The sequence below is a fragment of the Passer montanus genome, unplaced genomic scaffold, assembly GCF_014805655.1.
Source record: "Passer montanus isolate IOZ18808 unplaced genomic scaffold, ASM1480565v1 scaffold4, whole genome shotgun sequence".
Lineage (NCBI taxonomy): Eukaryota > Metazoa > Chordata > Aves > Passeriformes > Passeridae > Passer > Passer montanus.
This window is the reverse complement of record NW_024368818.1, coordinates 1,390,639-1,418,380: the sequence shown is the minus strand read 5'-3', so window position 1 is coordinate 1,418,380 and position 27,742 is coordinate 1,390,639. Positions and strand designations below refer to the sequence as shown.

The 27,742-nt window shown below is 40.8% G+C and overlaps 1 protein-coding gene across 2 annotated transcripts; it reads right to left on the bottom strand.

The window, feature by feature from the left end:
* Positions 1-2,387: 2,387 nt before the first annotated feature.
* HSPH1 (heat shock protein family H (Hsp110) member 1) lies at positions 2,388-26,387 on the bottom strand. 2 transcript variants are annotated; one of them, XM_039718471.1, is made up of 18 exons: positions 26,112-26,387; positions 25,114-25,171; positions 19,233-19,373; positions 17,391-17,513; positions 16,057-16,156; positions 15,176-15,309; positions 14,454-14,698; positions 13,354-13,582; positions 12,348-12,454; positions 10,452-10,585; positions 8,239-8,444; positions 7,312-7,443; positions 6,416-6,553; positions 5,872-5,997; positions 5,270-5,377; positions 5,043-5,162; positions 3,746-3,907; positions 2,388-3,254 (listed from the first exon to the last, which is right to left on the bottom strand). In XM_039718471.1, the coding sequence occupies exons 1-18, from the start codon at positions 26,216-26,218 to the stop codon at positions 3,054-3,056; spliced, it is 2,571 nt and encodes an 856-aa protein (XP_039574405.1). In that variant the 5' UTR covers positions 26,219-26,387; the 3' UTR covers positions 2,388-3,053. The 2 variants fall into 2 exon arrangements, with proteins under 2 accessions (XP_039574405.1, XP_039574406.1); XM_039718472.1 differs by lacking the exon at positions 7,312-7,443.
* Between the last annotated feature and the right edge of the window lie 1,355 nt (positions 26,388-27,742).

The following is a 27,742-nucleotide window of genomic DNA, read 5'->3' as shown; positions in this document are numbered from 1 at the left end:
CCTTCCAAAAGGAGTATCAAACTTTTGTGCAGTATTCAGTCAGTAGAATTTTAAGGCCATTACAGCCTTGTACCAGTGAGATGCAACTGGCCAGTAATCTGTGTTTTGTGGTGCTGTTTTTGTGCTATGTTGCAGCATGAAGGGAACTGCCATCCTGAACCTCCTCACCTCCCTGTCATTGATACTGAGATTAAACTGAAACTGGCACAGAGGATTTCCACGTGTGTCTGGTAAAAGTTAAATTAGAAAGCAAAGTCATTAAACTGGGGCAAAGGGAGGGAAGGTAAAGTTGTATCACTGATATATTCTTGTTTTCCTTCTTCTCCCTCGTAGGGTAAAGCACAAGCACTGTAAAGATTTAAATAAGACACTTAATCATAAGGGATTCATCACTTGCCATACCATTAGCTGGTATGAAATAGTTAACATTGCAGAAATCTGGAAAAAAAAATCCAGCCCAGATTCATCTGTTCCCAGTGCAGACTTTTCATGAAGGTTCATTAGAGGAAAATTAGAGGGAAAATTCAGTACCTTCTATAGAGTTAATACATGGCAATCCATCAGGACCAGAAAAGCTGCTTTTTATAGATTCAGGACTAGTTCTTCAGACAGAATTCTACTTCAAATGCCTCTACAAAATTTTCCACTGATTAAGCTAAGCTTTCTCCTAAGGCATCTTACTGATTTTACAATATAAGTCCATTTCCATTTCAGCAATAATGAAAGCAAGCAGTAGTCTGTTAGTAAAAGTTAACCCATGATGAGACCACTCTACTGGTACCAATACAGAAATATTTCTCCCTACCTCAGACATGGTTTTGAAGTTTGGTCTGACTTCCTATCCCTTAGCACTAGGAAAAGGAAAAATCAAAATATTCCTATTGTTGCTAACTGTACACCATTGTCTAATGGATCAGCAGAAGTGAAGAACAGGCAGCTCAAAGCAGCCTGTAACAGTGATCTGCATTTTGATAACCCAGTTATCAAAGGGGTTATATGTAGTCAATATAGTCAATGCAGAAAACAGGGCACTACTGCTGGAAACTGCACACACTGCATTAGAGCTCCTGCCCCTGGCTGTGAGAACTCATAGAAGGCTGATGCTAACAACACCAACTAGAAGAAAAAGACTTGCCTTGGACAGGATTAGCTGGCCCTTGAAAGCACCAGTCTTCTCATCTGTACTCCCTCTTTAGTAGCTCCAGTGGCACCAATTTATCTTTTCTCCACTGGGTTTTGTTGTTCCAGATGAAGTACTGCTGTAGCCACAATAAACCCTTATTTAAAAAAAAACAAAAACAAACCCCAAACCAAAGCACTATTGCATTTAGTGACACTGATCTTTAAGCATCTGGTGCCACATGCTTACGTATGGGATCTGTGCTTCCATGCATCAGCAGAGTTAACACCCTTCAGAATACGCTTCCAAGAAAAGTTCTTCCCACAGCATTTCAGGTGCCTAATATTCCCTAGTGTAATTTGATGTTTAACACAGAGCATCCTCCCCTGCACCAAGTATGCAAAAAAATCTTCTCCGAGAGACTACAGAGATTTACTTGAGAGGAATTCTTAGTTTTTAAAACCTTTACCAAGGTCTAACCTGAGCAGCTTGAATGGGATGAAAATATCATTTCAGCTTAGTCTATAACAAAGAGCAGAGCCTGGCCTAAGTATTCAACCAGGGTTTAACATCTTACTCTGAACTGTGGATTACAATTTCTAAGTTACAGGGTTCCATTAGACTGGAAATAAATCCCCACAGACCAATGTCTACAGAGCAGGTATTTGCTTCTTGCAGCACCAGTGATGAGGGGGATTTCTTCACATAACTCACCCACTTTTGTCAAGTGCTCTGGTGTATTTTTACAGTAAGTACTCCTAGTCACTACAACATCATCACACGATCTCATGATTATTAGATAGTTCTTTTGCACTACATCTGTGCCTCCCCATTTTGGGGGTCATCAGGGGTCTTTGCTGAAGGTTTCCAAGGTCTTCTTCACATCTGAACTTTTCAACCTCGTCTTCAGAGCATGTGCAGTTACAGTGTTCCTTGGTCTGTCTGGTCTTAACCAGCCTAAATTCTTTGGTTTGTGGCTAATTGCCTTTACATTTGCCAATTTCTTATTAGTAGTATACTTATCTGTCTCTAAAGCTGTCCACCTGGTGAGTTTCCTATACTCTAACATCTGTGAAGTTTCCAGCTTGTTTCAGGTGTTGGGCCAAAGAAAAGGGAGAGGCATAACTCATTAAGGGCCTGAATTACATTTGTCTCACTGCACAACTGGTTCTGTGCAAAGTATGAGAATTTTAAGTGTTTGTGACTCTCCTGCACAGAAACACAAAGCAAAAGTACTGCAAACAGTTAAAGACAAGAGGTCAGGAGATACCAGTAAAATGAACTTTATTTCAAAGCTCTTTAAAAAGCTTCACAATAACACTAACAGAATTAGCATTTCCTTCATTTTATGTACCCCACATGAAAAATGTATTGTTTAGCAAGAGATGAAACGTAAGCGTTTCTGCATGCTACTAACACATTTCACCATCTCATTACCTGATAAGTACTTTGGACTGCAACAACCAAAAACCTCAGACAGAAGGATTTCTTCTGCAAAGTCCTTATGAAAGGGACAGACACTGGCTTTTTCTGACATACCCAATTAGATGTCCAGACAAAAGAAAACTACCTTGGCATCTACAAATGCCTACGTGTGTTTTTCGATTACAACCTTTTAAAGGAGCAGTACATTTCAAAGCAAGGGCTTCTTTTCATCTTTAGTGATGCAAATGGTTAAATACTGCACAGAAGCTTAGTATGAACTCACAATTCCACAGGAATCTGAAAGTTACCAAGGCAATTTTCCTTTTAGGATAGTCATGACCAACACTTTTACTATTCTTCCTCCCACAACATAACATATTCCCAGACAAGTCTTAAGAAAAAAAAAATATAAATAGTTTCCAAAACAATGCATTCCCACCCCCATCACATATGACAGCCAAAACATCTTCTGTCATGGGATGAAATAATTTGCTGCAAGTGCAGTGGCTTAGTCCAGGTCCATGTTAATGGTGTTTTGATCACTTGGATGACATTCACCATTTTGCTGAGGCATTTCAGAATTTTTGTCATCTTCTCCCATGTCTTCAGTTTTATAATCACTCTGCTCACTTAATGGATTTTCCTCCTTAGGAGAGTCAACCTTTGGTTTTGGTTGTGTCACAACAGGCTCACAGACATTATTTAACTCCTAAAAAAGATGGAAAAGATGTGGGCAGAATGTGTATTAAGGAGCCACCAGCTTCACTAGTGCAAAAAGTCCTGTGTCCAAAAGACTGCTTGAAATTGGCTTCTGCATTTGTTCCCCTGTGTCCAAAATGACAAATACTTATTTTACTCTGAAATAAATTAATTGGTATACTTTATGATGTTCTGTGGGCAAAATTCAACTAAGTATTTTGGATTTCACATTGGTTTTTTCAATACTATTTTGTCTCTCAGTAAAACACTGAAAAACAACGTGAGTTTTTAAGGTGACTGAAAAACAAAATATCTATGAGCCCCACAGAATTGTATACAGTACACTAGAGCTCCTCTGCCTTCTGCTGGATCTCCTCCTTTCCATACTTTCTACCTTTCAAGAACACTAGAGCAGCAAGATGAAACTGGGGAAGACAAAAGGCACAGATACCAGTCTACTTTTAGCACCAACCTCCAAAGATAGTTTCTTATGGCACTTACCTGTAGCTTTGCCTTAATTTCACTTGAATGCACAGCTGGATCCTGATCTAAGCTCTTCTTAGCCTGTGCACTCACAGCATTATTCATCCACTCTACCACTTCACTAACACACTTCTCTACTTTCATAATTTCCATCTCATCGATATGGATGTATTTCTCATCCTGTCCAAACACAAACATTTTGTATTAGTTAATAAAGTCAAGTGTTAATAATGTAATCAAGTTATGCCAACAAGTCTATCTCAATTATTTGTAACTTGCAAATCTCTTCCAGTGGTCAAAACAAACAGAAATTAGCCACAAGGGAGATCCATTACAGCAAGAGACAACAGGAAATACAGGTGTCAATATAAAGCTTCCTTTACTCAAGTGAACAAAAAATCTGGTTCAGAGGACATGGAGGCTTCATAAAAAGGTCATGCAATAAAATGTAACATTCTTAAAGCTGATAAAAGAAAATATTCCCTCCCGTTCTAGAGGAGCTACCTGCACCCAAGGTAGTTTACCCATTGATATTCTGATGTACAGGGAAAGATCAGAGTTTTCAACTTTAGCATTCCCTACAATGCCACAGTCACACAATTAACTACTATCCGGAGAAGGACTTGCCCAGCAACACAACCAATGAATCCATATTTAGAATTCTTAAATAAAACCAAGTTTTAAAATATATTATTTACAATGATACTAGTTATTTTACATATAACACTACTAATGATTTAATTTTGTAATTTATAGCTGTGAAGACATAATTGCTTCTGATGTTAAGTCTCAGATTAAATTAGTCTGAGTGTTGTGAGCCATCCTATTAAAATTCTTTAAGCTGAAATTCAAGGAGCAAATTTTCAGACTGGAAAGCTTATTGAGAACATAATATACAAATACCAATTTAAAAAAACCAAGCCCCAAACACCCACATATAAGAAAATCATGTTTTTTACTTTATCTGCAACTAGGTTTTACACTAATGCTTCTCACCATACAATAATTCTCGTCCCTGAAAGAACTGGAAGAGGAGCACATTTCTAAAAAACAGATCAGTTTTTTAAAGGTCAAGAATCAGACCACAAGTCTAAACTCTTTATAAGAACACTCTCTTCAGCCTGAAAACATCCAGAAATATCAAGCAGCTGAAGATATGACACACTGCATGAGATTTTTTGAGTGCTGGGAAACATTAGTGGTGTTAAATTTGTGACCTATATAGCAGTAGTTCACAGCTCATCTGAAAGTGCATTTGAAGCCCTCCAGCCAGTGAGCCTCACCGAAGCACTGTGGTTAAAAAAAGGCCACTTACTTTATTCCTGAATTCCCCAGCTATTGTAGCATAGTACTGGAGCCTGTGTCCCAATTCCTGTAATAGCCTTGGTCGCTCCTCTGCTTCTTGATAGCGCATTTCAATTGGAGTACCTAATTTCTGGAAAAAGCAATTTCTATATGTTTATGTGATTCCTTAACATTCATTAATGTTGTTTAGCACAGCTTTTTGGAAATTTTGCTTTTTGGGCATATTAATAGGCCTACCTTTAAATTCTCTAATTTTTCTACATACACCTGCTTTGCTTCATCCTCACCCTCTTCATACAGCCAGCCTTCTGTCTCTGCTAGGAGGGCAGAGAATCCCTGCAGATCCTGTGTGTCAATATAATTCAATACATCAAACATCAAAATACACACCAATCAACCATGTTTGTCTTGAAGTAACACAACACAGGTAAATATACACATGAATCCTTAGCCTCCTGTAAAAAAATTAATTTCTACTGCAGCCTTTGCCTGATATAGTTACTTAAACCATGCCAGCTTCTGGACTGAGAAACACACGTCTACAACAAAGGTAACATTTATAGACCTTTGTCCTTGATTAGGCCAATGCTTAGGGTGTAACTTTAATTCATGGTTTTAGTTACACATAAAGCAACACAGCTTCCCCTTCCAGTCACCAGCTCCAACTGGAAACAAAACCTTTTTTCAGGGATATGTATTTGTTACACCTAAGCCTAATTCTGGGTTAGTCACTGCCATCATTCAAATGAAGTTCTGGCTTTGAGAAAGTTTAACCAAGGTATACAAAACAGATTCTGGGCATCAGTATTTTCAGAGAAGTTCCTGAAACCATAACCTACCTTTTCACACACAAACTTTTCGTATGGTCCAGACAACTTGTCCCTGAACTCATATACATATTCCTCCACTGCATTCTTTGCATCATTTCTTTCTTTTTCCAGTTTATCTTGCATAATCATCTTTCCCTGTATACCACAGAAAATATTTTAATTAAAAAATAACAATGTTCAAACAGCATTCTGTGAAGCACAGCTCCTGTAAGATCTCCCAGAGGCCATGGTTCATCTAACTGTTGAAATCCTCATTATTATGCAGTAGACTCATCTGAAGAAATGGGTTGCACTTCTCTAGATTACAACAGTTTAAATGGATCTGTGATGTCATTCCAGAGATCAGTGCCCTGACACTAATTGCTATAAAGGACACTTCAATCCTTCTGATAAACATTTGTCAGTTATGAGTTAGAAGGCAGACAGTATGTTAGCTCATTGTTAATTGAGCCCACACTCTGGGGTGACAGTGCAAGAACAGAGGTTGCCTTGAGAAGCAGGTGAATGGTTAATAACTGCACACAAGAAAGCAGTCTACACCACACTAACTCACCTCTGTTTCAATATACATATTGAGGAGATCTTTTCCTAACTGCCAAACCAAGTTAGCTTCAATGGGTAGTTCCACATTCTTCACTTTTATCTTGGGTTTTTTAGCTTCGGGGGGCTGATCACCTTTCTTCTCATTTGTCTGAGTTAGAAAGAAGAAAAATAAGATAATTTTCCTGACTTCTTTCTGATGAAGTACTACTATGATGAAAGACACATTTGGAGGAAGAAGACACAAATGTTTTTCCATGTTCTTTTAAAATCTTCAAAATATGCTCACGAGGCACTTTCCTTTTGAGGATTCCACCTCCTATCCTAGTCTCCTTACAGTCTATTTCCAGACACTAAGCACTGAGCTGCAGCAAGGACATTCCTCAGATATATGCTGTGTTTGCAGTTTTTCCAGAAGTGTCCATCTGTAACGTAGCAGTTCACTAATGATGCTGATAGGGCTTAAGATTTTAACCCAAAGCATTTCTCATCTCATACTGATGAAAAAACAAAATCACTAGCAATAACATGCAGACATGTGTTTCATATTGATTTTTTCCTTTTCGGTTTATGAATTTTATGATCCCAGCTTCCCTCAGCAGGCCTAATAATAATAATAAGCTTGGCCTCTAACTGCTGTTTAGATTGAAATGTCTGCAACCCAAATAAATGAGTTGTACAACACTGCAAGAAGATATGGAAGTGGTAGAGAAAGGCTTCTTGCAGGAATTCTTTTGCAAACTCTGTACAAAAATCATCACAAGATACAGACATTATTTTTCACTATAGTAAAGATGTGAAAATGAAAAAGGTTCCAACACCAAGTTCCTTACTTTTCCTGAAATATGTTACCATTTCAAAAGCCATTATATAGGATAACATTTTCAACAGAGTTAAAGGGTCACTCACTTTCTTGACATCTGGGATTTTGTTTTCTTCAGAGGGAGGTTCTGATGAAGGGGGAGACTGTGACGTTTGCTGACCATCAGTTTGTACCTGGGACTGTGTTCCAGCCTCACTGTTCTCTTGCTGGATATTTTTCTGAAATGAAAGCCCAGGCACAAAGGATGTAGAAGGCATGTGCACTTGCATTTAAGTATAGGGCACTTCACTTCTGACGCACATACGGTACAAAGTGCCCTAAAAAGCATTCTGTGCACACGCAGAAACACACACGCTTCACTATGGAGATACAGACTAGGTGCAAGTTCAGGAGGAGTTCATGAAAATGTTACCAGTGCCAGGCTTGCTGCACAATACTTGTGTGCGTGTGTGCACATGCTACCACTTTCTCTTACAAAAAGGGGCTTTTAATTTATTGAGTCAATGTTTACTTTTTCCCCCTCAAAATTATTAAAAGATCAAGTAGACTGTAACAATGTGCATTATTCCCCAGTGCTCCCCTCTCCTTCAATGCTGTAGAAAAAAATTCAGTTTTCCCTTTCACAAAAAAGTTTCAAAAAACTTTACTGATACAAAGGATTACATACAAATCCTTTCAACACAAAGTACATGGATGATTAACAATCCAAATCTAGTTTTCCTGTTTGGAACAGTTGGATAACTATGGCAGCTGTAAGCAACCCCACCCTCAAACAACCAACCTGCTGCTATTTGGCACTTCACAGAAAAACTGATTTTGAAATCCACACACTTCCAAGATAGCGCAAATTGTCTCCTGTTCTTGTAAAGACATTTCCTGACAGCTACACACATCTTAAAATTAATCTCCTTTTGCTTCCCTAGAGGAAGGTAGTTTTCTTCCAGAGTATGTAACAGCAAAACACACTTTCATCAATCAGTAAGGACATTCACACACAAGAAAGGTCAACTTACATCACTGAAGTTTTCAATATGCCTCTGGTCCTGAGCTTCCACTTCAGTCTCAACACTGACATCTTCACACTCTTCACTTTTAACTGGTTCTACCATAGATGCAGTGGACACACTGAAAATGCCGTGAGTATTGACACGGACTTTCACTTTGACTTTAGACTTCTCTCCATCTTTCTGGGCTGCCACATTCTGGATAACATACCTACCTAAAACCAAAAGAATCAAAACTCACACAGTGGAATTAAGCAGGTAATATTACAGAACCAGGAAAACATCTCCCTTTTTCATAGGCAAACTGTATTCTAAATATTTGATGAAGCCTCCATGCTAATCTCATGGTCCCATAAATTAAATCAGTACTACCAGAAGAAAAAACAAAAAAACAATAAAACCAAGTCCACTGCTTTTCAGCCAACTTCATCTTATAAATTAAAGAGTAGGTGCTCTTGACACCACTCACAAATACAAAACTGGTGCTCTCTGTGTTACTAGTGGGCTGAAATAAAACTACTGAAGGGCTTAGTCTAATGCCAATATTAAGTGGTGCCTTTCTAATACAAGTTACTGCTCAACATAGAAACAGTATTTGTAGAGGCTTTCGTTACAGCTTCTAACATCCATGCAAGTCTGCCATTACCTTTTATTCTAGGGAAGAACCTGATTGTTCTGTAAGTACTGTAATACTTGAAACAAGCATTGTGAAACTAATAGACAGAGAATTAGTTCAACAGTAAATGAAGAATCAGATGTCCTTGACATTAACTGCAGACATTTTTCCTTATGCATGGATTACCAAAAGAGTGACCTGGAGACAAGAATGCTCACTTAGCTGCAAAGTACAAGTTCCCCAGTTTATATACACATTTGTACACACTATTCCTTCAGCAACAGATCCAGATCACAAATGCACAAGCTTTTACCTGCCTGTCTCATAGGCTATGGAATGTAAACCTCTGTCTTGTAAGTCCAATAATACTGGAGTTGTGTGACCTGTTCTCTCTTTTGCCATCCTCATTAGAACTACTCTTCACCCATTAGTCATACCAATAATTCTGTTCTGAGCAAAGAATTAATTGGCAACTGAGTTGAAACAAATCTGATCTTCAGTTCTGTTCTTACCAGTTTTCAGAACAGCAGATAAACAGTTTTTCATTTGTCAAAGCCAAATAAATTGAACACTGACAAACCCCACCATTGGTCTTTATGGTAAGAGTTAACCACAAAAGGAAGTCTGATGTTTCTGTAACTACAGAATACAGTCAGAGAATCATAGAATGGCCTGAGTTGGAAGCAACCTTAAAGACTGCATTCCAAACCCCCTGTTTTCATTAGACCAAGTTGCTCAGGACCTCATCCAACCTGGTCTTGAATATCTCCAAGGATGTCCCATCCATGGGGCATCCACAACTTCTCTGGGAAACCTATTCTCACAGCAAAGAATTTGCTGCTAATATCTAATCTAAACTGGCTCCCTTGCAGTTTTTAAAGCTATTCCCCCCTTGTACTGTCACTACTTGTACTTGTAGTAAGTCCCTCTTCATTGTGCTGGTTTTCCAAAATACATGGCATGCAAACAACAACATTTAATTGCATGTTTAGAACTAAAGAACAATTATTTAATTGGCCTGTCTTTACCATCAGTCTTTTTCTAACTAACCATATTGTAAGCTCTTTGTAATTATCAACAATGTCAAGTACTGCAATTTGTCAAAAAGTATGAAAGAACTGCTTAGAAATGTTACGTAGACAAATCAATAGTGTAGTCTTGTAGCAGCCACTATTTCAGACTGCTTTGATTAAAAGTTACTCAGCATTATGCCAATTCCAGAAGGTATAGTAAAAACAACAACTAGTTATTCAAGACATGCTTTTTTTATATACAGGAGATATTACTCAATTATTCCTAGCTTGCTTCAGTGATAAGCCGAAAAGAAGATTTAAAAAAGTTAAAAAGCTATCTTTTGTAGTGATAACTACATTTTAATTGTAGGCATTGATTTGTTTCCCCTCATTTCTTCCTTTAGCCAAAGCAACATTATAAGCAAGAAAAATAAAAAATACCAATTCAGTTGTGTCAGGAATGGGAAAAGTCTGAGTCCTTCAGAGACAAAAACCTGAATACATACATCATAACCATACTGCACAACAACAGTTACTCTTTGATTTCAAATTGTTCTATTGGAGACAACACTACTTCCAGGACAATTACTTACCAATTTTTGACTCAGGATATGGGACTCCATTAGGATCAGAATAAAAAGCTTCTAGCTCAAATGGACCTTTCCTATAGAATGTAAGTACCTTAGAAAAGGGTGCTGCATGATTTCTGCTGAAGACCTCATGAACTCTGCAATTAAGGGAAAAGTATCACTTTTAGCAGTATTTGAGCTGGAAGGTCTTGATATAGGGTCAGAACTCTTTAGAGGAACATCATGTTTTGAAACATTTACCCTTTTGAACAATTCCAATAAAGATACTTCACTACTGTACTGCAAGGGAGAAGGATTTACTGTTCTCTACTGTATGAGAACTTGTCCTATTCCACTATTTGAACTTGGAATAGTGTATTTTGAATTATAATTTGCACCCTTCCTTAGTCTCAAAGGGATAATTATAGCCCTGTTAATTCCTTGCTCATTTACTTTCCATGGCTCAGTTGAGAACCCTGACACCAGATTATTATTCATTCCTCAACATGACAGAAAAACAACCAGCTTTACTTCATGTTCTACGGCATTGTCCGCTTTTATGCCAGCCCGATCCTAATTTCCAACTAAGTTTTGTCTCCTAACTGTGGAAGATCTCATCTAATAACCTAGACGTGAGAAAATGAGAGGTTTACCTAGAACATGAGCCCACAAGGCTGCTCTCATAAGTGACAGAACAATTAGGCCCTGCACCTCCACAGAAAACAGACAGGAAGAAAAAAAGGCTGAACTACAAAGAACATGAAAAAGGTATGAACAGATCCCTCTAGAACTATGATTTTTCCACAGGTTGAACTTGGAGCTATTTACATCCTAGAAAGCAATAGCATTTCCCACAGGCATGGCACAGAATTAGTAACAGATGTCAGTCGTAAGAGACTGCAGCAAGAAATTACTCTTACAAATGTTAAATTTTTGCTAGGTGTTAAGTTCCTCCTTCAGTCAGATAAATAGCATCCATATAAGTTCCCAAAATTTCCAGAGTACCTAACATTACTAATAAATCAAGAATCTTAGGTGTTGAGAACACCCTGAGTAAAAACTGAAAAGCCAGAAGGCAAAGTGGAATCAGGACCCAAACACTGGGTCAAATTTTATCAAATTTTATATTCCTAATCCTGAAAACTAGATAAAGGCAAGACAAGATACTAGTTGGTAGATCTTTCCCTCACTTTTTAAAAAATCTTTATATTTTTAAAAATGATGAATTACAGTTCAAATTTCAACCTATGTCTCTACAGTCTTCCCTGTCGACCATCTCTGGAACATGGCCTATGGGTTTTCCACATGAGAATGCCAAATTCTAGTTTAAATGCAAGCAAGAACATGACTCCTGAATTATGAAGGTCAAAAGCTACATGGAATGGAAGTCTGAGCTACCTACCCTTCAGTGTCCTCTGCTTCTGTGTTCCACAGCAGAGATATTGGAAAAGGTGTAGCATCTGTCACAGAAAATTCTCTTACTTTAAAAGCTGGAGAAAGAATGGCACACTGAAAAAAGAAAGAAAAAAAAAAAGCTTGCATTAAAGCTGGTTAACTCCTCTACTCCACCAGCCAAGACAGCGTAAAAACTGAAAAGCCAGAAGGCAAAGTGGAATCAGGACCCAAACACTGATCAAATTTTATATTCCTAATCCTGAAAACTAGATAAAGGCAAGACAAGATACTAGTTGGTAGATCTTTCCCTCACTTTTTAAAAAATCTTTATATTTTTAAAAATGATGAATTACAGTTCAAATTTCAACCTATGTCTCTACAGTCTTCCCTGTCGACCATCTCTGGAACATGGCCTATGGGTTTTCCACATGAGAATGCCAAATTCTAGTTTAAATGCAAGCAAGAACATGACTCCTGAATTATGAAGGTCAAAAGCTACATGGAATGGAAGTCTGAGCTACCTACCCTTCAGTGTCCTCTGCTTCTGTGTTCCACAGCAGAGATATTGGAAAAGGTGTAGCATCTGTCACAGAAAATTCTCTTACTTTAAAAGCTGGAGAAAGAATGGCACACTGAAAAAGAAAAAAAAAAAAAAAGCTTGCATTAAAGCTGGTTAACTCCTCTACTCCACCAGCCAAGACAGCAAAAACTTTTCAAACAAGTGAGAACTGTATTGATTTTATTAGGCAGAACTATTTCAATACTCAATTTTAATGCAGTATGAGAAGACGAATCTCACACACAAGCATTTAATGTGCTGTGTTAGCAGGCCTTCTGCAGCTTGTGAGTAAAGGCAACACTAAGGAAATAGCAGGACTATAAAAAAGAGCAATGCTGCAGTGCTTAGTCCTAAAAAGCGTTTATCTAAAGGGTCCTGCTTCTTTCCCTGAACACAACTGATTGCTGGCAATGGGAAGCTGTCAGTGAGACGGAGTAAAGAAACAAGTCAAAGAGAAGAGGGTGAAATAAGACAAGAAGTTAAAGGAGAAAAGGAAGAACACAGAATGAATGGTTTGCTTGTAAAATACAGTTGGAAACAGTAAAAATGGGAGTGAGACAGAATAAAACCTGTTTCTCATAGATGGCAAGCTGGATACCAGGAAAGTCAAACTTGCAGTTAGTTCGGGCTCTCCATAGATACTCCTTATACCTTGTTGAGTAAAAGTACCTTTCAGCTTGAAAACAACTTAAATTTTTGGCATTAAAGATCCCTAGATCGTGTTCTTCTGAAGAGCAGAGTGGGCTGCTTACAGAAAACACTCTGCAATAAAATACTGCAATAGAGTACTGCACCAGGGAGGAGTACTCTGGACTTTTAAACCGTATAATCCCATAAAAAGACCTACTGAACATGTATGTTCCCTTGAGTACTTGAAAATGGACCACTTCTACAATTTTTCATAACTGCTTGACTAATTCTTCATGGAAAAAATACATCTTTTAGTTTCATCAAGTGCTGCCAGTACTATACCTGCAGAGCACAGCCCCTAGCTATGGCTTCATCTGCGTTCAGTGTTGTACTGACATCCTTGCCAAAGAATTTAGCAATCCTCTCTTTGACAGCAGGAATACGGGTTGCTCCTCCCACAATCTCTACAGCATTTACATCTTCCACTTTCAGCTGTGTTTGTTCCATTAATGAAAGCAGAGGCATCTCTATCCTTTGCAGCAGGTCAGCACACAATTCTTCAAATTGTGACCTAAGAAAAAAGAATGGAATTAACTAAAGAATGCCTGTCCCACAAGAAGCTTGCCTGGTATTTGTTTCCAAACTGATGCTGACTAGGTTGGTTAACTACACTGCAGAGACCTAAAGGTAAACTCCCGTGAGTAGGCCAAACATAGACAAGGTATCACACAAGCATCTGCTTTCAATTTTTCCTAAGCCACTATCAATGCAGTTAAAGATATAGGTTTTGTTTGGGCAGCTGCTATGTATTTGCCTCAGAACAGAGGTTAGAGATAAGCAATCCGAAAACACTGACACTTCCTTTGTTATGAAAAACTTGCCCAAACACTGGAAGAAAAAGAACCCATCACTCTTAGCAGTAGCTACAGAACTAACAAATGAAGCCATGCCTGTGAACATGTGCAAGAGACAGAGAGACTTCATTTACACTTGCACCATAATCAAGTCATCACCCATAAGCACTGTTTCTGCCCTCCATTTCTCTACCAGTATCCAATATCTTAGTACACTAAGAACAGAAAAAAAGAAAGCTTAAATTGTTGCTATCTTAAGAGAGTATGGAATTTAGATTACCTAAAATATGTAGAAGGTCAAAATATACAACCCTCTGAGGTTTGCATGCATCAATACATGGTTTTAAGAACATATTTTACAAAAAGAATCTAAACAACTTATGCATGCTTTATTGCACTGAAACATTACTCAAGTAGCTGAACATCACATTTCCCAGCCTTAGCTATTCTAGCATTACAAAATGCCACAGCTATTTAGCACTCACACTTAATTTTAGCACATAAAGTTTCTTCCAAACACAGAAACACTTGTTCACTTGTTTAAAAAAATGGTCACTAAAGCAAATGGCTGTCTTGTACAGAACTCACCTGTTCATTTTTCCAGACACATCAGTATCATTCATAAAACACTCAATATTTAGAGGAATGTCTGTGCTATTTGAACTCATTAGTTTCTTCAGTTTCTCACATTCCTGATACAGACGAAGAAGAGCCCGAACTTTGGTTTTTGGATCTAGTTTGTACTTTGATTTTATTTCTGCACAAAAGTAATCTACCAGCTTTCCATCGAAGTTTCTCCCACCGAGGAAAGGGTCAAATGCTGTGCCAAGTACCTGGTTTGAAAGAACACCATTTAGTCTAACATTAATAAAATCAAAGGGAATAGCAGTCTTCCAATATCAGCAAGTCCTTGCTTCAAAATAATACTGGGGACAGATCAGCCTACCTTCCAATGCACAACCACATCAGCTAAAAATTGATCTTCACTTTTACAGAGGAAATAAGACTAAATAGCTAAGTGACAATCCTAAGTATGCAAAATTTTCATCCACATACACACTCATTTAGATAAAGCAAAATAAATCATAGTACTTGTATTATACACCTTACATTTGTGTATTGCGAGAAATTTACAGCCTGTTTGAAACAATTCTAATGAAGTGAAGGATACTGGTAAAAATCTTTGCCTTTCGACTCGTTGCTACTTTCCATGAATTAAATTATTTCAGAATTTAAAAAAAAAGGCAGATTGGCTGGCTATTTTATTCTAACTGCTGGTAAACATTTTTATTTCCATTTAATCTTACTACCTTCAGTTTACTCTTGTTGAATGCACAGGCTGATACTTGAAATGCAGAATGTCCCATATCAACAAATACAACTATCCGTGGCTTCTCTTCAGGAGCTGGAAGGTCTTGTTTATAAATTCCATAATTCAGAGCCACTGCAAAAGAAGTGCCAGATATTATCCACACAATCTCTAGTTTCCAGTGGCATATCACAATATCCCTGTGAACACTAAGCTGTAAGATCAAAAGCATGAAGACAAATCCAGACCTACACCTGTGCAAGATATACTATTTTCATGTAAGCTTTGTTCCATTCATCTAAAGCAGAACCTGAAAAGCAGAACATGCTCCCTTAGTCATGTATATGCTCCCTAATGATTTGTTTGGGTTTATTTATTTCTGCCTTGCAAAGTAATAAAAAACATAGAACATCTAAAAAGCAAAGCCCAAACCCAGTTTTGTATTTACAGTGAGTATCTTCCAAGCTGGGAAGTTTTGTCTGAGAGTTGTATAAATGGTCAACAGAGCCATGTGTCTGTTTAAAACCCCAACTATACTGAAAAAAGCCTTGGAAGTTATGAGGTGTTAACGTTTAATCAAGGAACTTCCTTTAGGAGTGTCTAACTCCTACAACTGTGCATCTCAACAGCACACTAAATGAACAAGTAATCCAGGCACATGTAATGACTCCTAAATAAGTGCTCAGGGAGATAATTATTAATGGAGCTTGATCTCATCTACCCCTTCACACAGAAGACATTAAACCAAGAAAAGACCAGCAAGTTTTTCAAATATTTATGTCTTATATTTGCCTTTTCAAGTCAGTCCTTTTTCTTAAAGTAATTAAATGCACCCTCTATCCCACCTGTCAATTGCAGAAACTGCTATTTTATCCTACCTACCTGCTGTCATGTCATTCATTAATCTAAGACAATTTAGACCAACAATCTGAGCTGCATCCAGAAGAGATCTCCTTTCAGCATCTGTGAAAAATGATGGAACCTGAAGAAAGGAGGTGAGAATACAAAGTTATTTCCAGAAAATGAGACATTACACCACTTATTTGAAAGTATTAATTTAAAAATTGTATCCATTCCTCCTCTTTGAGGAAGATACTTACTTCAAGTCTCCAAAATGCAACTACCATACTGAATTGACACTTCAAATACTCTATTCAGAGATGGAATTAAACCAGCATCAGCTAGTTTACATGAGCACACACTAGCAAGAAACAAATGAGTTATTTGCATACAAATGATAGTAACATTAAGTGCTGGCTCAAAATGTGAAACTGGATATTATGAAGAGAGTGACATGGAATACCTTAATCAGAACTAGCAATAGACTCCTGCCCAAACAAGGAAAGAGGAAACTAAAAGCATACAGCAATACTACAGACGTGAGAGATGCAAAGCAATAAGTGATAACAAATGAAGAGAATCTATTTTGGCAGAAATTTCTTTGGGCAAGAAATGCTAATAAATGCTGAAGGAATATGCTGCTGAAAACTTTCTACAGATCTCTAGCACTGGCATTGGACAGTGCCTTCTGATGTACCCCCCTCCAGGGAGACATGAAGAACTAGCTTTCCAGGTTCAACTGGAGAAACATTTCTAATAATAACAGAGCTAAATATTCCTAGATGCAACATGAGACAGACTTGTTCCGAGTCATTGACAACAGAGAGGCAGGTGTTATTTTATACTCAGGGCTTTGCAATGGAATGACTGATCTTGACATGAGGTCATTTTCTGTGCAGTCATAACAGTGAAAAAGAAACAAAACAAAATTTGCTGAAAGGATGGAGATAAACAGGACAGAAACTAAAATTCTCAGCTGACAGAGGGCAAAACTTCATCAACAATGGAAATTGCTCAAAGATGTTATCAAATTGTTTTAAATTCAAGAAAGAACACAAATGTATGTATTTACTTTAATGAGTAATTAGTATGCTCAGTCATGAAAACAAGCTGTTCCAGACGGGTATATAGCTGGATCCAGAAACATTTTGGGTCCGAAGGTCCAGACATTTCCAAGAGAACAAGTTCATTAAGTTAGGGTCTGGAATACGGCAACAGCCGTGGGATTTCTTTAAGTCAAAAGCACTAAATCTAGTTAGGATTAATCCCTTTCTAAGTGCTTAGCAGAGTTCTTTTTTACTCTGCATGAATAGAAACAAAATGCCCTCGATAGCTGAAGTTAAAAGACAATGTTCCTGTGTGCTACAATTACTTACAGAAATAACACAGTCTGTTACTGGCTTTTTCAGGTTACTCTCTGCAGTCTCCTTCAATTTAGTCAATAGCATAGCTGAAATCTGTTCCACACTGAAGATGTGCTCCTCATCCATGTACATGACCTGGATAGAACAGGTAAAATAATTCTATTAGTTCAACTCATTAGTTCCGTTCAAAACAAGGAAAATTACATATATTTAATGTTCTTTGATACACTGCTGGCTAGCACCCTACAAATCACAACATGCTTCATTATTTAATTATAGAACTTCAGTTTACAATTTAATTTCCCAGCTGAGTGTTTATAGATGCAGTAATTCCATTCTGTCTTAAGACATCAAGAACTGTATCAACTCTATAGATTAAGGAAATGGTCAAAAGCGACACAAGTTTAAAATGTGGCACATTAAGTAAAAATAGCCATCATTTTTCAAACTGATGCCAAAAGCAAAAAAAAATGTACAGAAGTACTTGCTGTGTATTTTTCCCCGGCATTTTTATCCTTCTGCTCAAATATGTGAGGCGTCTGAAAGGAAGAACTGTGCAACAACAGTTCACCTATGCACATGAAACAACTAAAAGCTTAAGATAAAGCTTTGCAAAAAGTTCATTTATTGCTCTCTTAGCAAAAATCATTCTTGAAGCACCATTTTTATCATGCAATAGAATACATGACAATGACAAAGTGAAGTAACACATTACAGCTGATGCTTGAAAGTAACACTTCACTTCTATTCACTCAGTATGATTTGGGGAAAAATTAGGCGTTTTGGTTTTAATAGAAAAATTGTTCTCTGAACCTCCCAGTCTTATTGAATTTTACTGAATCAATTATTAAAACTATTTAACCACAGTTAAATAGAAATAAATGCTAATTTGTTCTCCAAGCAGCCTAAGAAAAAAAGGAAAAATACCAAGTAATCTTGTACTATATGAGAGTCTAGTGTTGGGAGGACACAACTCCTACACACTGATTAAAGGAAACCAATAATTTCTGTCTGAATTTATCTGTTAACCTCATAAATCACAAACACCAAAAGAAAAAGCACCTTCTCTTTTGAAAAGCTTGGCTACTTTTCTAGTCAGGCTTCTTTCTAACATATATAATTCTGTGATCTATTCACTACTTAGGACTGATTTATACTTAAGTTATGAGGGACCAGCTCAAGCTAAAGTCTTCAACAGCGAAGCAACACTGATTGCTATGCCAGCAAAGCTTCGTTATCAGTAATTGTACATATTTCTGTAAATGAACACAATGTTATTAACAATACCTATTCTATGAAAAGCTGACACTGTATCAGTGAAGTCCTTGAAATGTAAGCAAGAGCCAAACCTGCAATGTGGTAGGAGCTGGTTTTGAACACCTTTTTGCAAGTAACTGACTCCAGGTAGTCCACTAAAGGCACACTTGCTACTCATTTATGGCAATCATTCTAAAGAAGAGTTCCAACTGTTTTCTAAAGTGTTTGTACAACACCTAATAAGTCTTCTGCAATGCATTTCACACAAGTGGCAGAAAGTCATACTTTGAAGCAAAACCATACGACCTTGTAATTATCTTAGCAGTTTTTCTGCCAGTGTGTTTGAGCTAATGTGCAATTTGCCAACAGGGAAACTTGCATTTCAGCAATTATTTGTAAATGAACCTTAATTTGAAGGTTAACATCCACTATTTAAAGATAAAGCTGTCTATTCGTAGAAGAGCTCTTCTTTAACAGAAAGATTAAAACAACCCACCTTTAGGGTAATTAAAAGAAACCTATATTTTCATGACTAGGTGCTGAAATTAAGATTTCAGATTTAGCTATACAATCCAGAAAGATACACTGCAGATTTACCTTCACTCCAACACCACCATTCTTCATGGGAACCAAGTCATAGCTCAACTTTTCTTTTTCCTTCTGAACAAAAGGATCATTAAATGCACGGCCATGGAATCTCTTGAAGTTAGATACAGTGTTGTGGGCATGAGTAATTTGCTGTAAAGAAATAGAGGATAGTTAGAAATCTACTCTTAATCAGCCTGCAATGTTCAGTGCTGTTCTGTATGACCCCAAGCACAGGTCAAGTTTTCAGACAACTGCTCACTCCCTTGTCACAGCTGTTTTATTTAACATTGGTAATTACTGTCTGGTACGTTTTATCAGCTCATTAATAAGTTGGACACAGACTTCCAGACCATTACTTATTAAGGATTATAAAACTATGTCTGAAACTTTGAGACAACAATGACACGATCAACAGAGCCTACTACTTTAGTCAACTAATTTAGAATCATAGAACTGTTTAAGTTGGAAAAGGCCTTTCAGATCAAGTCCAGCTATTTACCTAACCCAGCCAAGTCCACCAATGTCCTCAAAAGCCACATCCACACACCTCTTAGATACCTCCCAGGACAGTGACTCCACCGCTTCCCTGGGTAGCCTGTTCAAATGTTTTCAAACCATCTTTTCCTAACAGCCAATCTAAACTTCCCCTGGTGCGACTTTGTGCTCCTTTTAGGTTAATCACTTATAGATAGTGATAAGGGCATACCTGAGCTTCCTCTTCTCCAGGCTAAACACCTCCAGCTCCCTCAGCTGCTCCTCATCAGACTTGCACTCCAGACCCTTCCCCAGCTCCACTGTCCTTTTCTGGATTCACTCCAGCACCTCAGCATCCTTCTTGCAGTGAGGGGCTCAGAACTGAACACAGGATCTGAGGTGTGGCCTCACCAGTGCCAAGTACAGGCAGACAATCACTGCCCTGCTCCTGCTGGCCACACTACTGCTGATACAGGCAAAGACACCATTGGCCTTCTTGGTCACCTGGGCACACACTGGCTCATGTTCAGCTGTCAAACAGCACTCCCAGGTCTTTTTCTACCAGGCAGCTTCCCAGCCACTCTGCGCCCACCCTGTAGTGTTACCTGAGGTTGTTGTGACTCAAGTGCAAGACACTGCACTCATTGAACTTCATACAGTGGCCCTCAACCCTTCAGTCCAGCCTGTCCTTTTGTAAAGCCATCCTGCCCTCCAGCAGATCAACACTCCAGTCCAATTCAGCCTCATCTCCAAACTGACTGAAGGTGCACTCAAACCCCTTTTCCAGATCACGGATTACAATATCAGACAGAGTTGGCCCCCAGCACTGAGCCTTGGGGAACACCACTGGTGATATGCTGCCAGCTAGATTTAACTCCATTCACCATAACACTCTGGGCCTGGCTATCCAGCCAGTTTTTAACCAGTTAGGAGCAACACCCCAGTCCTGCCAGTCATACCCTCATGTTGCTATAAAGGCAACTGTGTCAGTTTTACTGTTGCACAGTGGTGTCCAGCTCCTCCTCTTTATTGCCTGTGTTGCAGGCATTGATGCCTGCTTGCATGCACTTCAGCTGGGCTATTGATCCTGCCACTTTTTTGCAGAGGACAAGCCCCAGCTCCTATGTGACCATTCTCAGGAGCTTCCACAGTTTTAAAACATATCAATAATAACCCTTGTGTCACTGCTGCTGCATGGATCTCCATCCCATCTCCACCAAGGCAGCAGAGGGAAGGACCTCACCAGAGCACTCTATCTCAAACACTGCTGTGGAACTCCCCAGGCTTATCTCTTGCAAACTTGACTGCATGAGTTTCCCCACTCCAAATCTGGTTTAAAGCTCTCAGTGATCCCTGCTAGCTCCTGTGCAAAGATCCTTTTCCCCCTCTGCCACAGGTGTACCCTGCCCATTGCTAGCAGTCCTGCTGTTATGTTAACTGACCCATGATCAAAACCCCCAAATTCTGCCAGTGGCACTAGGCTCATATATTGGTCTGCTGGCTCTTCCTGTTTCCTCCGTCATTTCCTGCAACTGGAAGGATAAAGAACACATGATAGCACTATTTGTGCTCCTGATCCCTTAAGCAGTCATTCCAAGGCCCTGAAATCTCTCCTGATTGCCCTTGGACTTCCTAGTGCTGTCTCATCACTGTCAACATGAGAAACCAATAATGGATAATTATCTGACAGCCATACCCAGGTAGCAACTTGGACCCCAGAGAGGCAGCAGACTTTCCCAAGAAGTGATTCCTGCCAGCATATTGGGCCTTCTGCTCCCTTCTAAAGGGAGTCTCCTATGGCAATGTCCTGTCTCTTTTTCTTCAGGGAAGCAATTTTGACACAGGCCAGCATAACCTTGGTGACAGATTGCTCCCTATCCCTTCAAGTAATTGTTTTCCAGCAGGTGGGGGAGAGAGAAAGGAATCCTCTGAGTGTCCTGTCTGCCTCCCAGGCCTGCTCCAGGGAATGCAGGGTGCAATTCCACTATACCATCTCTCTCTCTCACACTCCCTGATAGTCCTCAACCTACTCACCTCCCGCCAGAGTTCTGTCACTAAGTGGAAGAGTACCTGGGCACATTCCCACATCTGTGCTCACAGGTGCCACCCAATACTGGCAGCATGTTCTTGCCAGAGCTGCATGTTCCTGTCTGGGCAGCTGTGCCAGCTGTGGAGCTGATGGGGCCGTGGCTTTCTGCCAGGTGGATGGCACTGCTCCCTGGCAGGGCTGGCACTGCCCCAGCAGCCTTCCTGCACACTGCTGTGCCACACCCTGCTACCAGTGCTCCCCAAGGGCTCATTTTACATTTGGGGGAAACTGCTGTTGTTGCTCCTGGCCCCACCTAGGTCCCATCAGCCACTGCCACCTAAGCTGTAGGCTTCTGGCAGCTCCTGTCTCCCTGTGACACTTCCCCAGCTCAGGAAACCCCCCTGTGCACTGCACTGGAGCACTGCTGCTCACTGTGCTGGCAACCAGAGCCACTCACCTTGAACCTCACCTTGGGTGACAGAACTCAGACCAAATTCAAATGTTTAAAGATTGCAACTACATGTGAAGCTGGTTTCTCTATCTGTAAACTGACCCTCCAGCCCAAGCCACACCACCTCCACTTTAAACATTATTACACTAAGCACAAGCAAGGGCTTTCCTAGTTACTAAGTGTCAAGCTTAAGCATCCCCATACGCTTCAACACTTACTTTTTCCTCTCTGAGCTACTTTGAAATCACATCATTTCCTTGTTCACACTCACCTAGCAGCAACTCCTGCACTAGACCAAAGAAGAATGCAGCACATAGACAACTTGGAACTTTTTTTGCTAACATCAGCCTGAACTATGTGCTAAACTACAATGCAAGCTCCTCAGAGCAAGTGGCATGAAGAAGCATTCGTTATCAGAAATGCAAACCACAACAGAAACCAGACAACTAGAGCAGCCTAAGGGATAATGCAAGTATCTCAGAGTAGACTTAATTCTATTTTATCAGAGAGAAATTATAGAAATGTGTTATTATCTACAGGATAGACTTAGGCAGGCACCAACAGACTGCATGATAGCAACTCAAATGCTGAGCATACAAGGAATATTCCTAGCATTCACTAGCCTCAAAGAAAAGCATCAATTCCTGGTTGCATAAAAATTTTTCCACCACAAAATAGAAGCATTTGAGCTACATCTTGTATTAGAAAACCACCCAACTAGGACACTTCTCCTACATAAAAGCTCCCTGACAAAAAAAGGAGGCCATACTCCCACTAACAAACAGTAACTTTCAGACAGCTGTGCCTGTGGATAGATGTCACACTTGGACTGCCTGCTGAGAATCATCCTTGGTTTATTCTAATCACCAAACAGTGCTCAGCAATTAATAGTACAAGCCCAAGTTAACACAGGCCAAAAATCATGCCAGGAACTATTGCAGTACTTTAATGTGATTGAGTAGTTAGGTTCCTGTGCTGAAGATTGTTGCCCAGCATGGTTTTATTTATTTGTATAGCCACAACTTCAGAGTGCTTGAATGCTACATATTTCACAGCTGTATGACTGAAGAACGTAGCAGCAGGAATTATTACCATGTAGTGGGTAGAGAAGTGCAAACACTCTGGCAGCTTTTATAGCCTAATTTAGAATTAACCTCAAAGCCTTTTCTAAGAGAACAATCTTAAGATATTTTTAGAGTAATTGTATGCCATTAGGTCTGTAGCATGTTTTAATATCTTCCTGCTTAGTCACAATTAAGAAAGCTGAGAATTATGGTCTGCTAACTAAAGTACTGTTCTCATCTCCAGTGCTATCACACTTACCTAAAAGTTACAGAAATTCTCTGAAAATTTGCTCCAGCACCAATTTCTCAAATATTAAAGAGAGCACCTTTGAGTATTTTGAGCTCTCTCACAAAATCACAGTGTAGAAGTCACCAATCAAAACCTCTTTTTTTTAATTTTGTGGGATTTTTTTGTTTCTTTGCCTTTTTTTTTTTTTTTCCCCAAATGAAAAGAATCATTGTACTCCTTGATTTAAGTAGCTACTAGACCCTAAGACACAAAAAATGTAACTCTCAGTAGTCCATGTCACGAAACTTGCACATTTACAAAAGAAACGCAATTCACATCTCAGGTCATCAGCCAAACTGGGCCACTTACAACTACAGAAATAAATGATCTGTCATCTTTTTATCATTTAAAGTATCACATTCTTATTTCCTGGCAAAAATATTTAGCTTCAACTTCTCAGAGAGCCAAGCATGAAACAGTCAATCAGTAACATCATACAGGTTAGTCTGAAGGTAACTAAAGCCACAGGTGCTCATCACTACAAATAAACACTTGTAAATGCAATCTAAGAGAGAATCAACCTCACTTGCAGCTTACTCCAAGTTTTCCACAGCACCTACTGGAACAATCTAATATTGAAACATGCTTGAGAGTACATCGGGTTCAGATCATTTCCCATTTTGAGTAACAATTCATTTTTGCACACTAATGAATCATACTACTTTCTGACTTGCAACAATGTCAGCAGTCAACTCAGCAATGCTGAAATGAAATTTAAGAAAAAAACCACAAACACATGTATTTACTTCATTACTCCAAATGCTAACCTGTAACTGAATGTGTGTGTGCTTGTTAACATGCAAAGTATTCGTATTGCCTCGGCTATTCAAAATTAAGAGGAGTGCTATTACAGTGGAATAAAGTCTCCTTTAGTGCTCTCTCCATGGAAACACACTGCAGTCCTTTTGCTACATGAGAGAGATGCACAGGCCAGCGGAGGCTGCATGCTTGATCTCCCAGCAGCAGTTATGTAACAACGTACAATACCTAAGGATTTATTTAATCATTACAGTTTGTTATTCTGAGACTTGTTGGAATCAAGTTCTCTTTCTAAACTGAAAATAGTACTTTAACAAAGAAAACATTCAATCTTTCAGAGCACTTCAATTAAAAAAAAAACAAAAAAACAAACAACCCAAAATAAGGACTTGCATCTTCAAAACCAGAGGCATTTAATTTACAGCAAATCCAAAGGTAGCAAGGTACCCTAAATAGCTTTAAGAATCTGAGCCAAACTTCTCCCCTTACATCTGATTTTAAGAAACTATATACAGCATTTAAAATGTTTTCCTTCAAGTACAAGGAAAATCCTGTATACAATCATTAGGAAAAGAAACCCAGTGACCTTAAATTGTCAGAAGATGAACATATTCAACTGGAAAGCATTACTTTAATGAAAGAGAGAGCAGAAGCATTCCAGCAAAAACATCCTACATTTCCCCAAAGAAAGCATGGCAGCATAGTGCAGCATTTCTAAAATAAAAGGCTCAACAAGAAACGAGGCTGTTTGGCTTCAAACACACACAGCCAACTCTCTTTACACCCGCTGGTACTTCAACAGTTTGCAGCAGGAAATGACCTACCTGGTTTTTAGCTGCAACACCAATAGCTCTGTTTTTGGATCCAAACGAAACCACCGACCTGGAAAGAACAACAGGCTAATTAACTCACTCCTGACTACAAACACCACCAAGAACTGTCACGGATTCATTTTCTACTACTGCAGATATAAAACACCTAAGTCTTTCCGTCAAAGGGTTTGAGTTTGCATTAAAAAGCTACAAGAAGACTTTTATCCGTCTTAAAGCCTTGGCCCGAATCCAGGACTTTTCACAATGGCTTATCCAAAGGGTATAACAGGATGATGGCAATTCAGAGCTCACAGCCGGACTACACCCTGCCCGGCTGTGCACGGCCGCTTCCAACTTGTCAACTAACTCCTGCTTTCAGCCAGACGCTTTCTATATCTAACCTCTGACTAAAGGAGAGCTGCCCGGGAGCAGCTGGCAGAGCCCATCCTACGCAGCCCGAGTGGGAGCGCGTTCTCCCGTGTCCCCTTAACCCGGGCTGCCCGCACGGGGATTCTCCCGGCCCGCCGCACCGCACCCGGGCGGCTCCGCACAGCCCCGCCGCATCCCGGCGCTGCTCCGGGGCAGGGAACGGGTCGGGACCGGGACACGGGGAACAGAGGGGGTCGGGACCGGGACACGGGGGAACAGAGGGGGTCGGGAGCAGGGAGCAGGCGGGGGGACACAGGGGAACAAAGCGGAGGGGAGCGGGGCGGGGGCACAGCGCGGGTCAGGGTCTGGGGCACAGCGGGACACAGCGGCTGCGGGGATCGGGGCACAGCGCGGGCTGGGGCGGCAAGGGGAGCACAGGGGGCACACCGCGGGCTGCCGCCCGGCCCCACACCCCGTACCTATCCCCGGCAGCCCCCGGCGGCGGCGAGTGCCGGGGAAGGCGCCGGCCCCGCACAGCGGGAGCCCACCGCGCCCCGCCGCGAAACTTCCAGCACCTTCTCCGCGCCGGGCGCTCCGCCGGGCACGGACCGGCCCCCGCCCGCCCCCCCGCCACCACTCACGGCGTGCACCGGTCGCTGAACTCGTTGGCGACGGTCTCGATGCCGCCGGCCCGCGCCACGGCGATGTAGCAGCTCTGGAAGCCCAAATCAAAGCCCACCACGGCCATGGCCCCGGCGCCAGAGGGAGGCCCCCGCTCTGCCCGGCTCGCTCCCGGTGCTGCTGCGGCCGCCGGTCCCCGTGGCGTGCGCGGGCGGGCGGACGGGGAGGGGACGCAGCGGCGCCGCCGCCGCTTTAAATATGACAATGAGGCGAAGTTTCCAGAAACTGCGGCAGCCACTCACCGGCTCCACGTGCGGCTTCCGCTTCCGCCCTCCGCCGCCTTCTCGAACAATTCCCGCCAATCGGCGGCGCCGGCCGCGGTGACGCGCACCGCTGCCATGGCGACCGCGGACGCCGCCGGCCCCGCGCGGGGCGGGGCGGGGCGGGGCCAGGCGCGCGGGGCGGGGGCCGGGAAAGGCGGGGATCCGCCCGGAATGTGCGGGAGAGGGGGCAGGCGAGCCCCTTCCCGTGTCTGTGCCCCCACTTAATGCACTGGGAGCCTCTCAAGAGCTCTTGGTTGTAGGTATCTCCCTCCTGCGCTGGCCGGCGAAATGTGCTAATTGTACGCGTCGCTGGCTCTGTGCTGAGGGCTTTTGTCTCGGTGTGCCCCAATCCGCTCTAACATAAGTGTCCTATTGCTTCCTAGCAGTGTAACTCTAGCCTTTAGTGCAGGACCCCATCCCTGCTAGAGGCAGCCTTAACCTTCTGCATTCCGCATGGAGGTGTGGTGGGTGCAGAGACCCTGACCGCGGCTGTCAGCAGTACATCCATCACAGAGCCAATTCGGTGGGAAAAGACCTCTGCCATCATCGAGTCCAGCCCGTGACTGAACCATAACAACCAGACCCTGAGTGCCTCATCCAGTCATTCCCTAAACACCTCCAGGGACAGTGACTCCGCCACCTCCCTGGGCAGCCCATTCCCACATCTAATTGCCCTTTCGGTGAAAAAATTCCTCCTAATGTCCAGCCTCATGCTCCTTTTTAAGCACAGCTTAAAACTGTCCTCTCTGCATTTTAGGTGCTGCCTTTCAGGTCCTGGCTGTTACAAAGGGCAGGGAGAGATGATAATATTCACTGTCCCTCTGAGTGTCTCTGCATGGAAGAGGCAAGATATTTCCACCCCCAACACCCCTTTCTAGGAACTGTGATTCAGCAATTTCTGATAAAGCTTTGCTTCAGAGTTGAGTAGCATTTAGCTCTGCTGGATTTTGACCCCTCTTGGGGGTGTATAGGGAGGATTTAGTCTCCTAAAATAGTGTTTGCCTGTTTCAGAGGAGACACAGGGCTGAAAAATTCATGAGACCAGCGTGACTAGCTAAGGATGCAGCTTCTAACTTCAGAACAAGCTGATAGGTTGGCCTGATAGATGTGTGTGTGTGTATGTGTGTGAGCTGATGAAGTTTCATGTCCTTACTTGACATGGTAGATATTCATGGTAAAGTATTTCCAGCTTTGAATGAGGAGACAGACTTCATCAAAGTATTTAGCTGCTTAAATATCCTGATACAGAAATGCTTAAAGTATGTAAGCAGCCTTCATGAGTGTCCAAAGTCCTTGTATCCTGGATAACACTTCTGTAGAACTTGAAT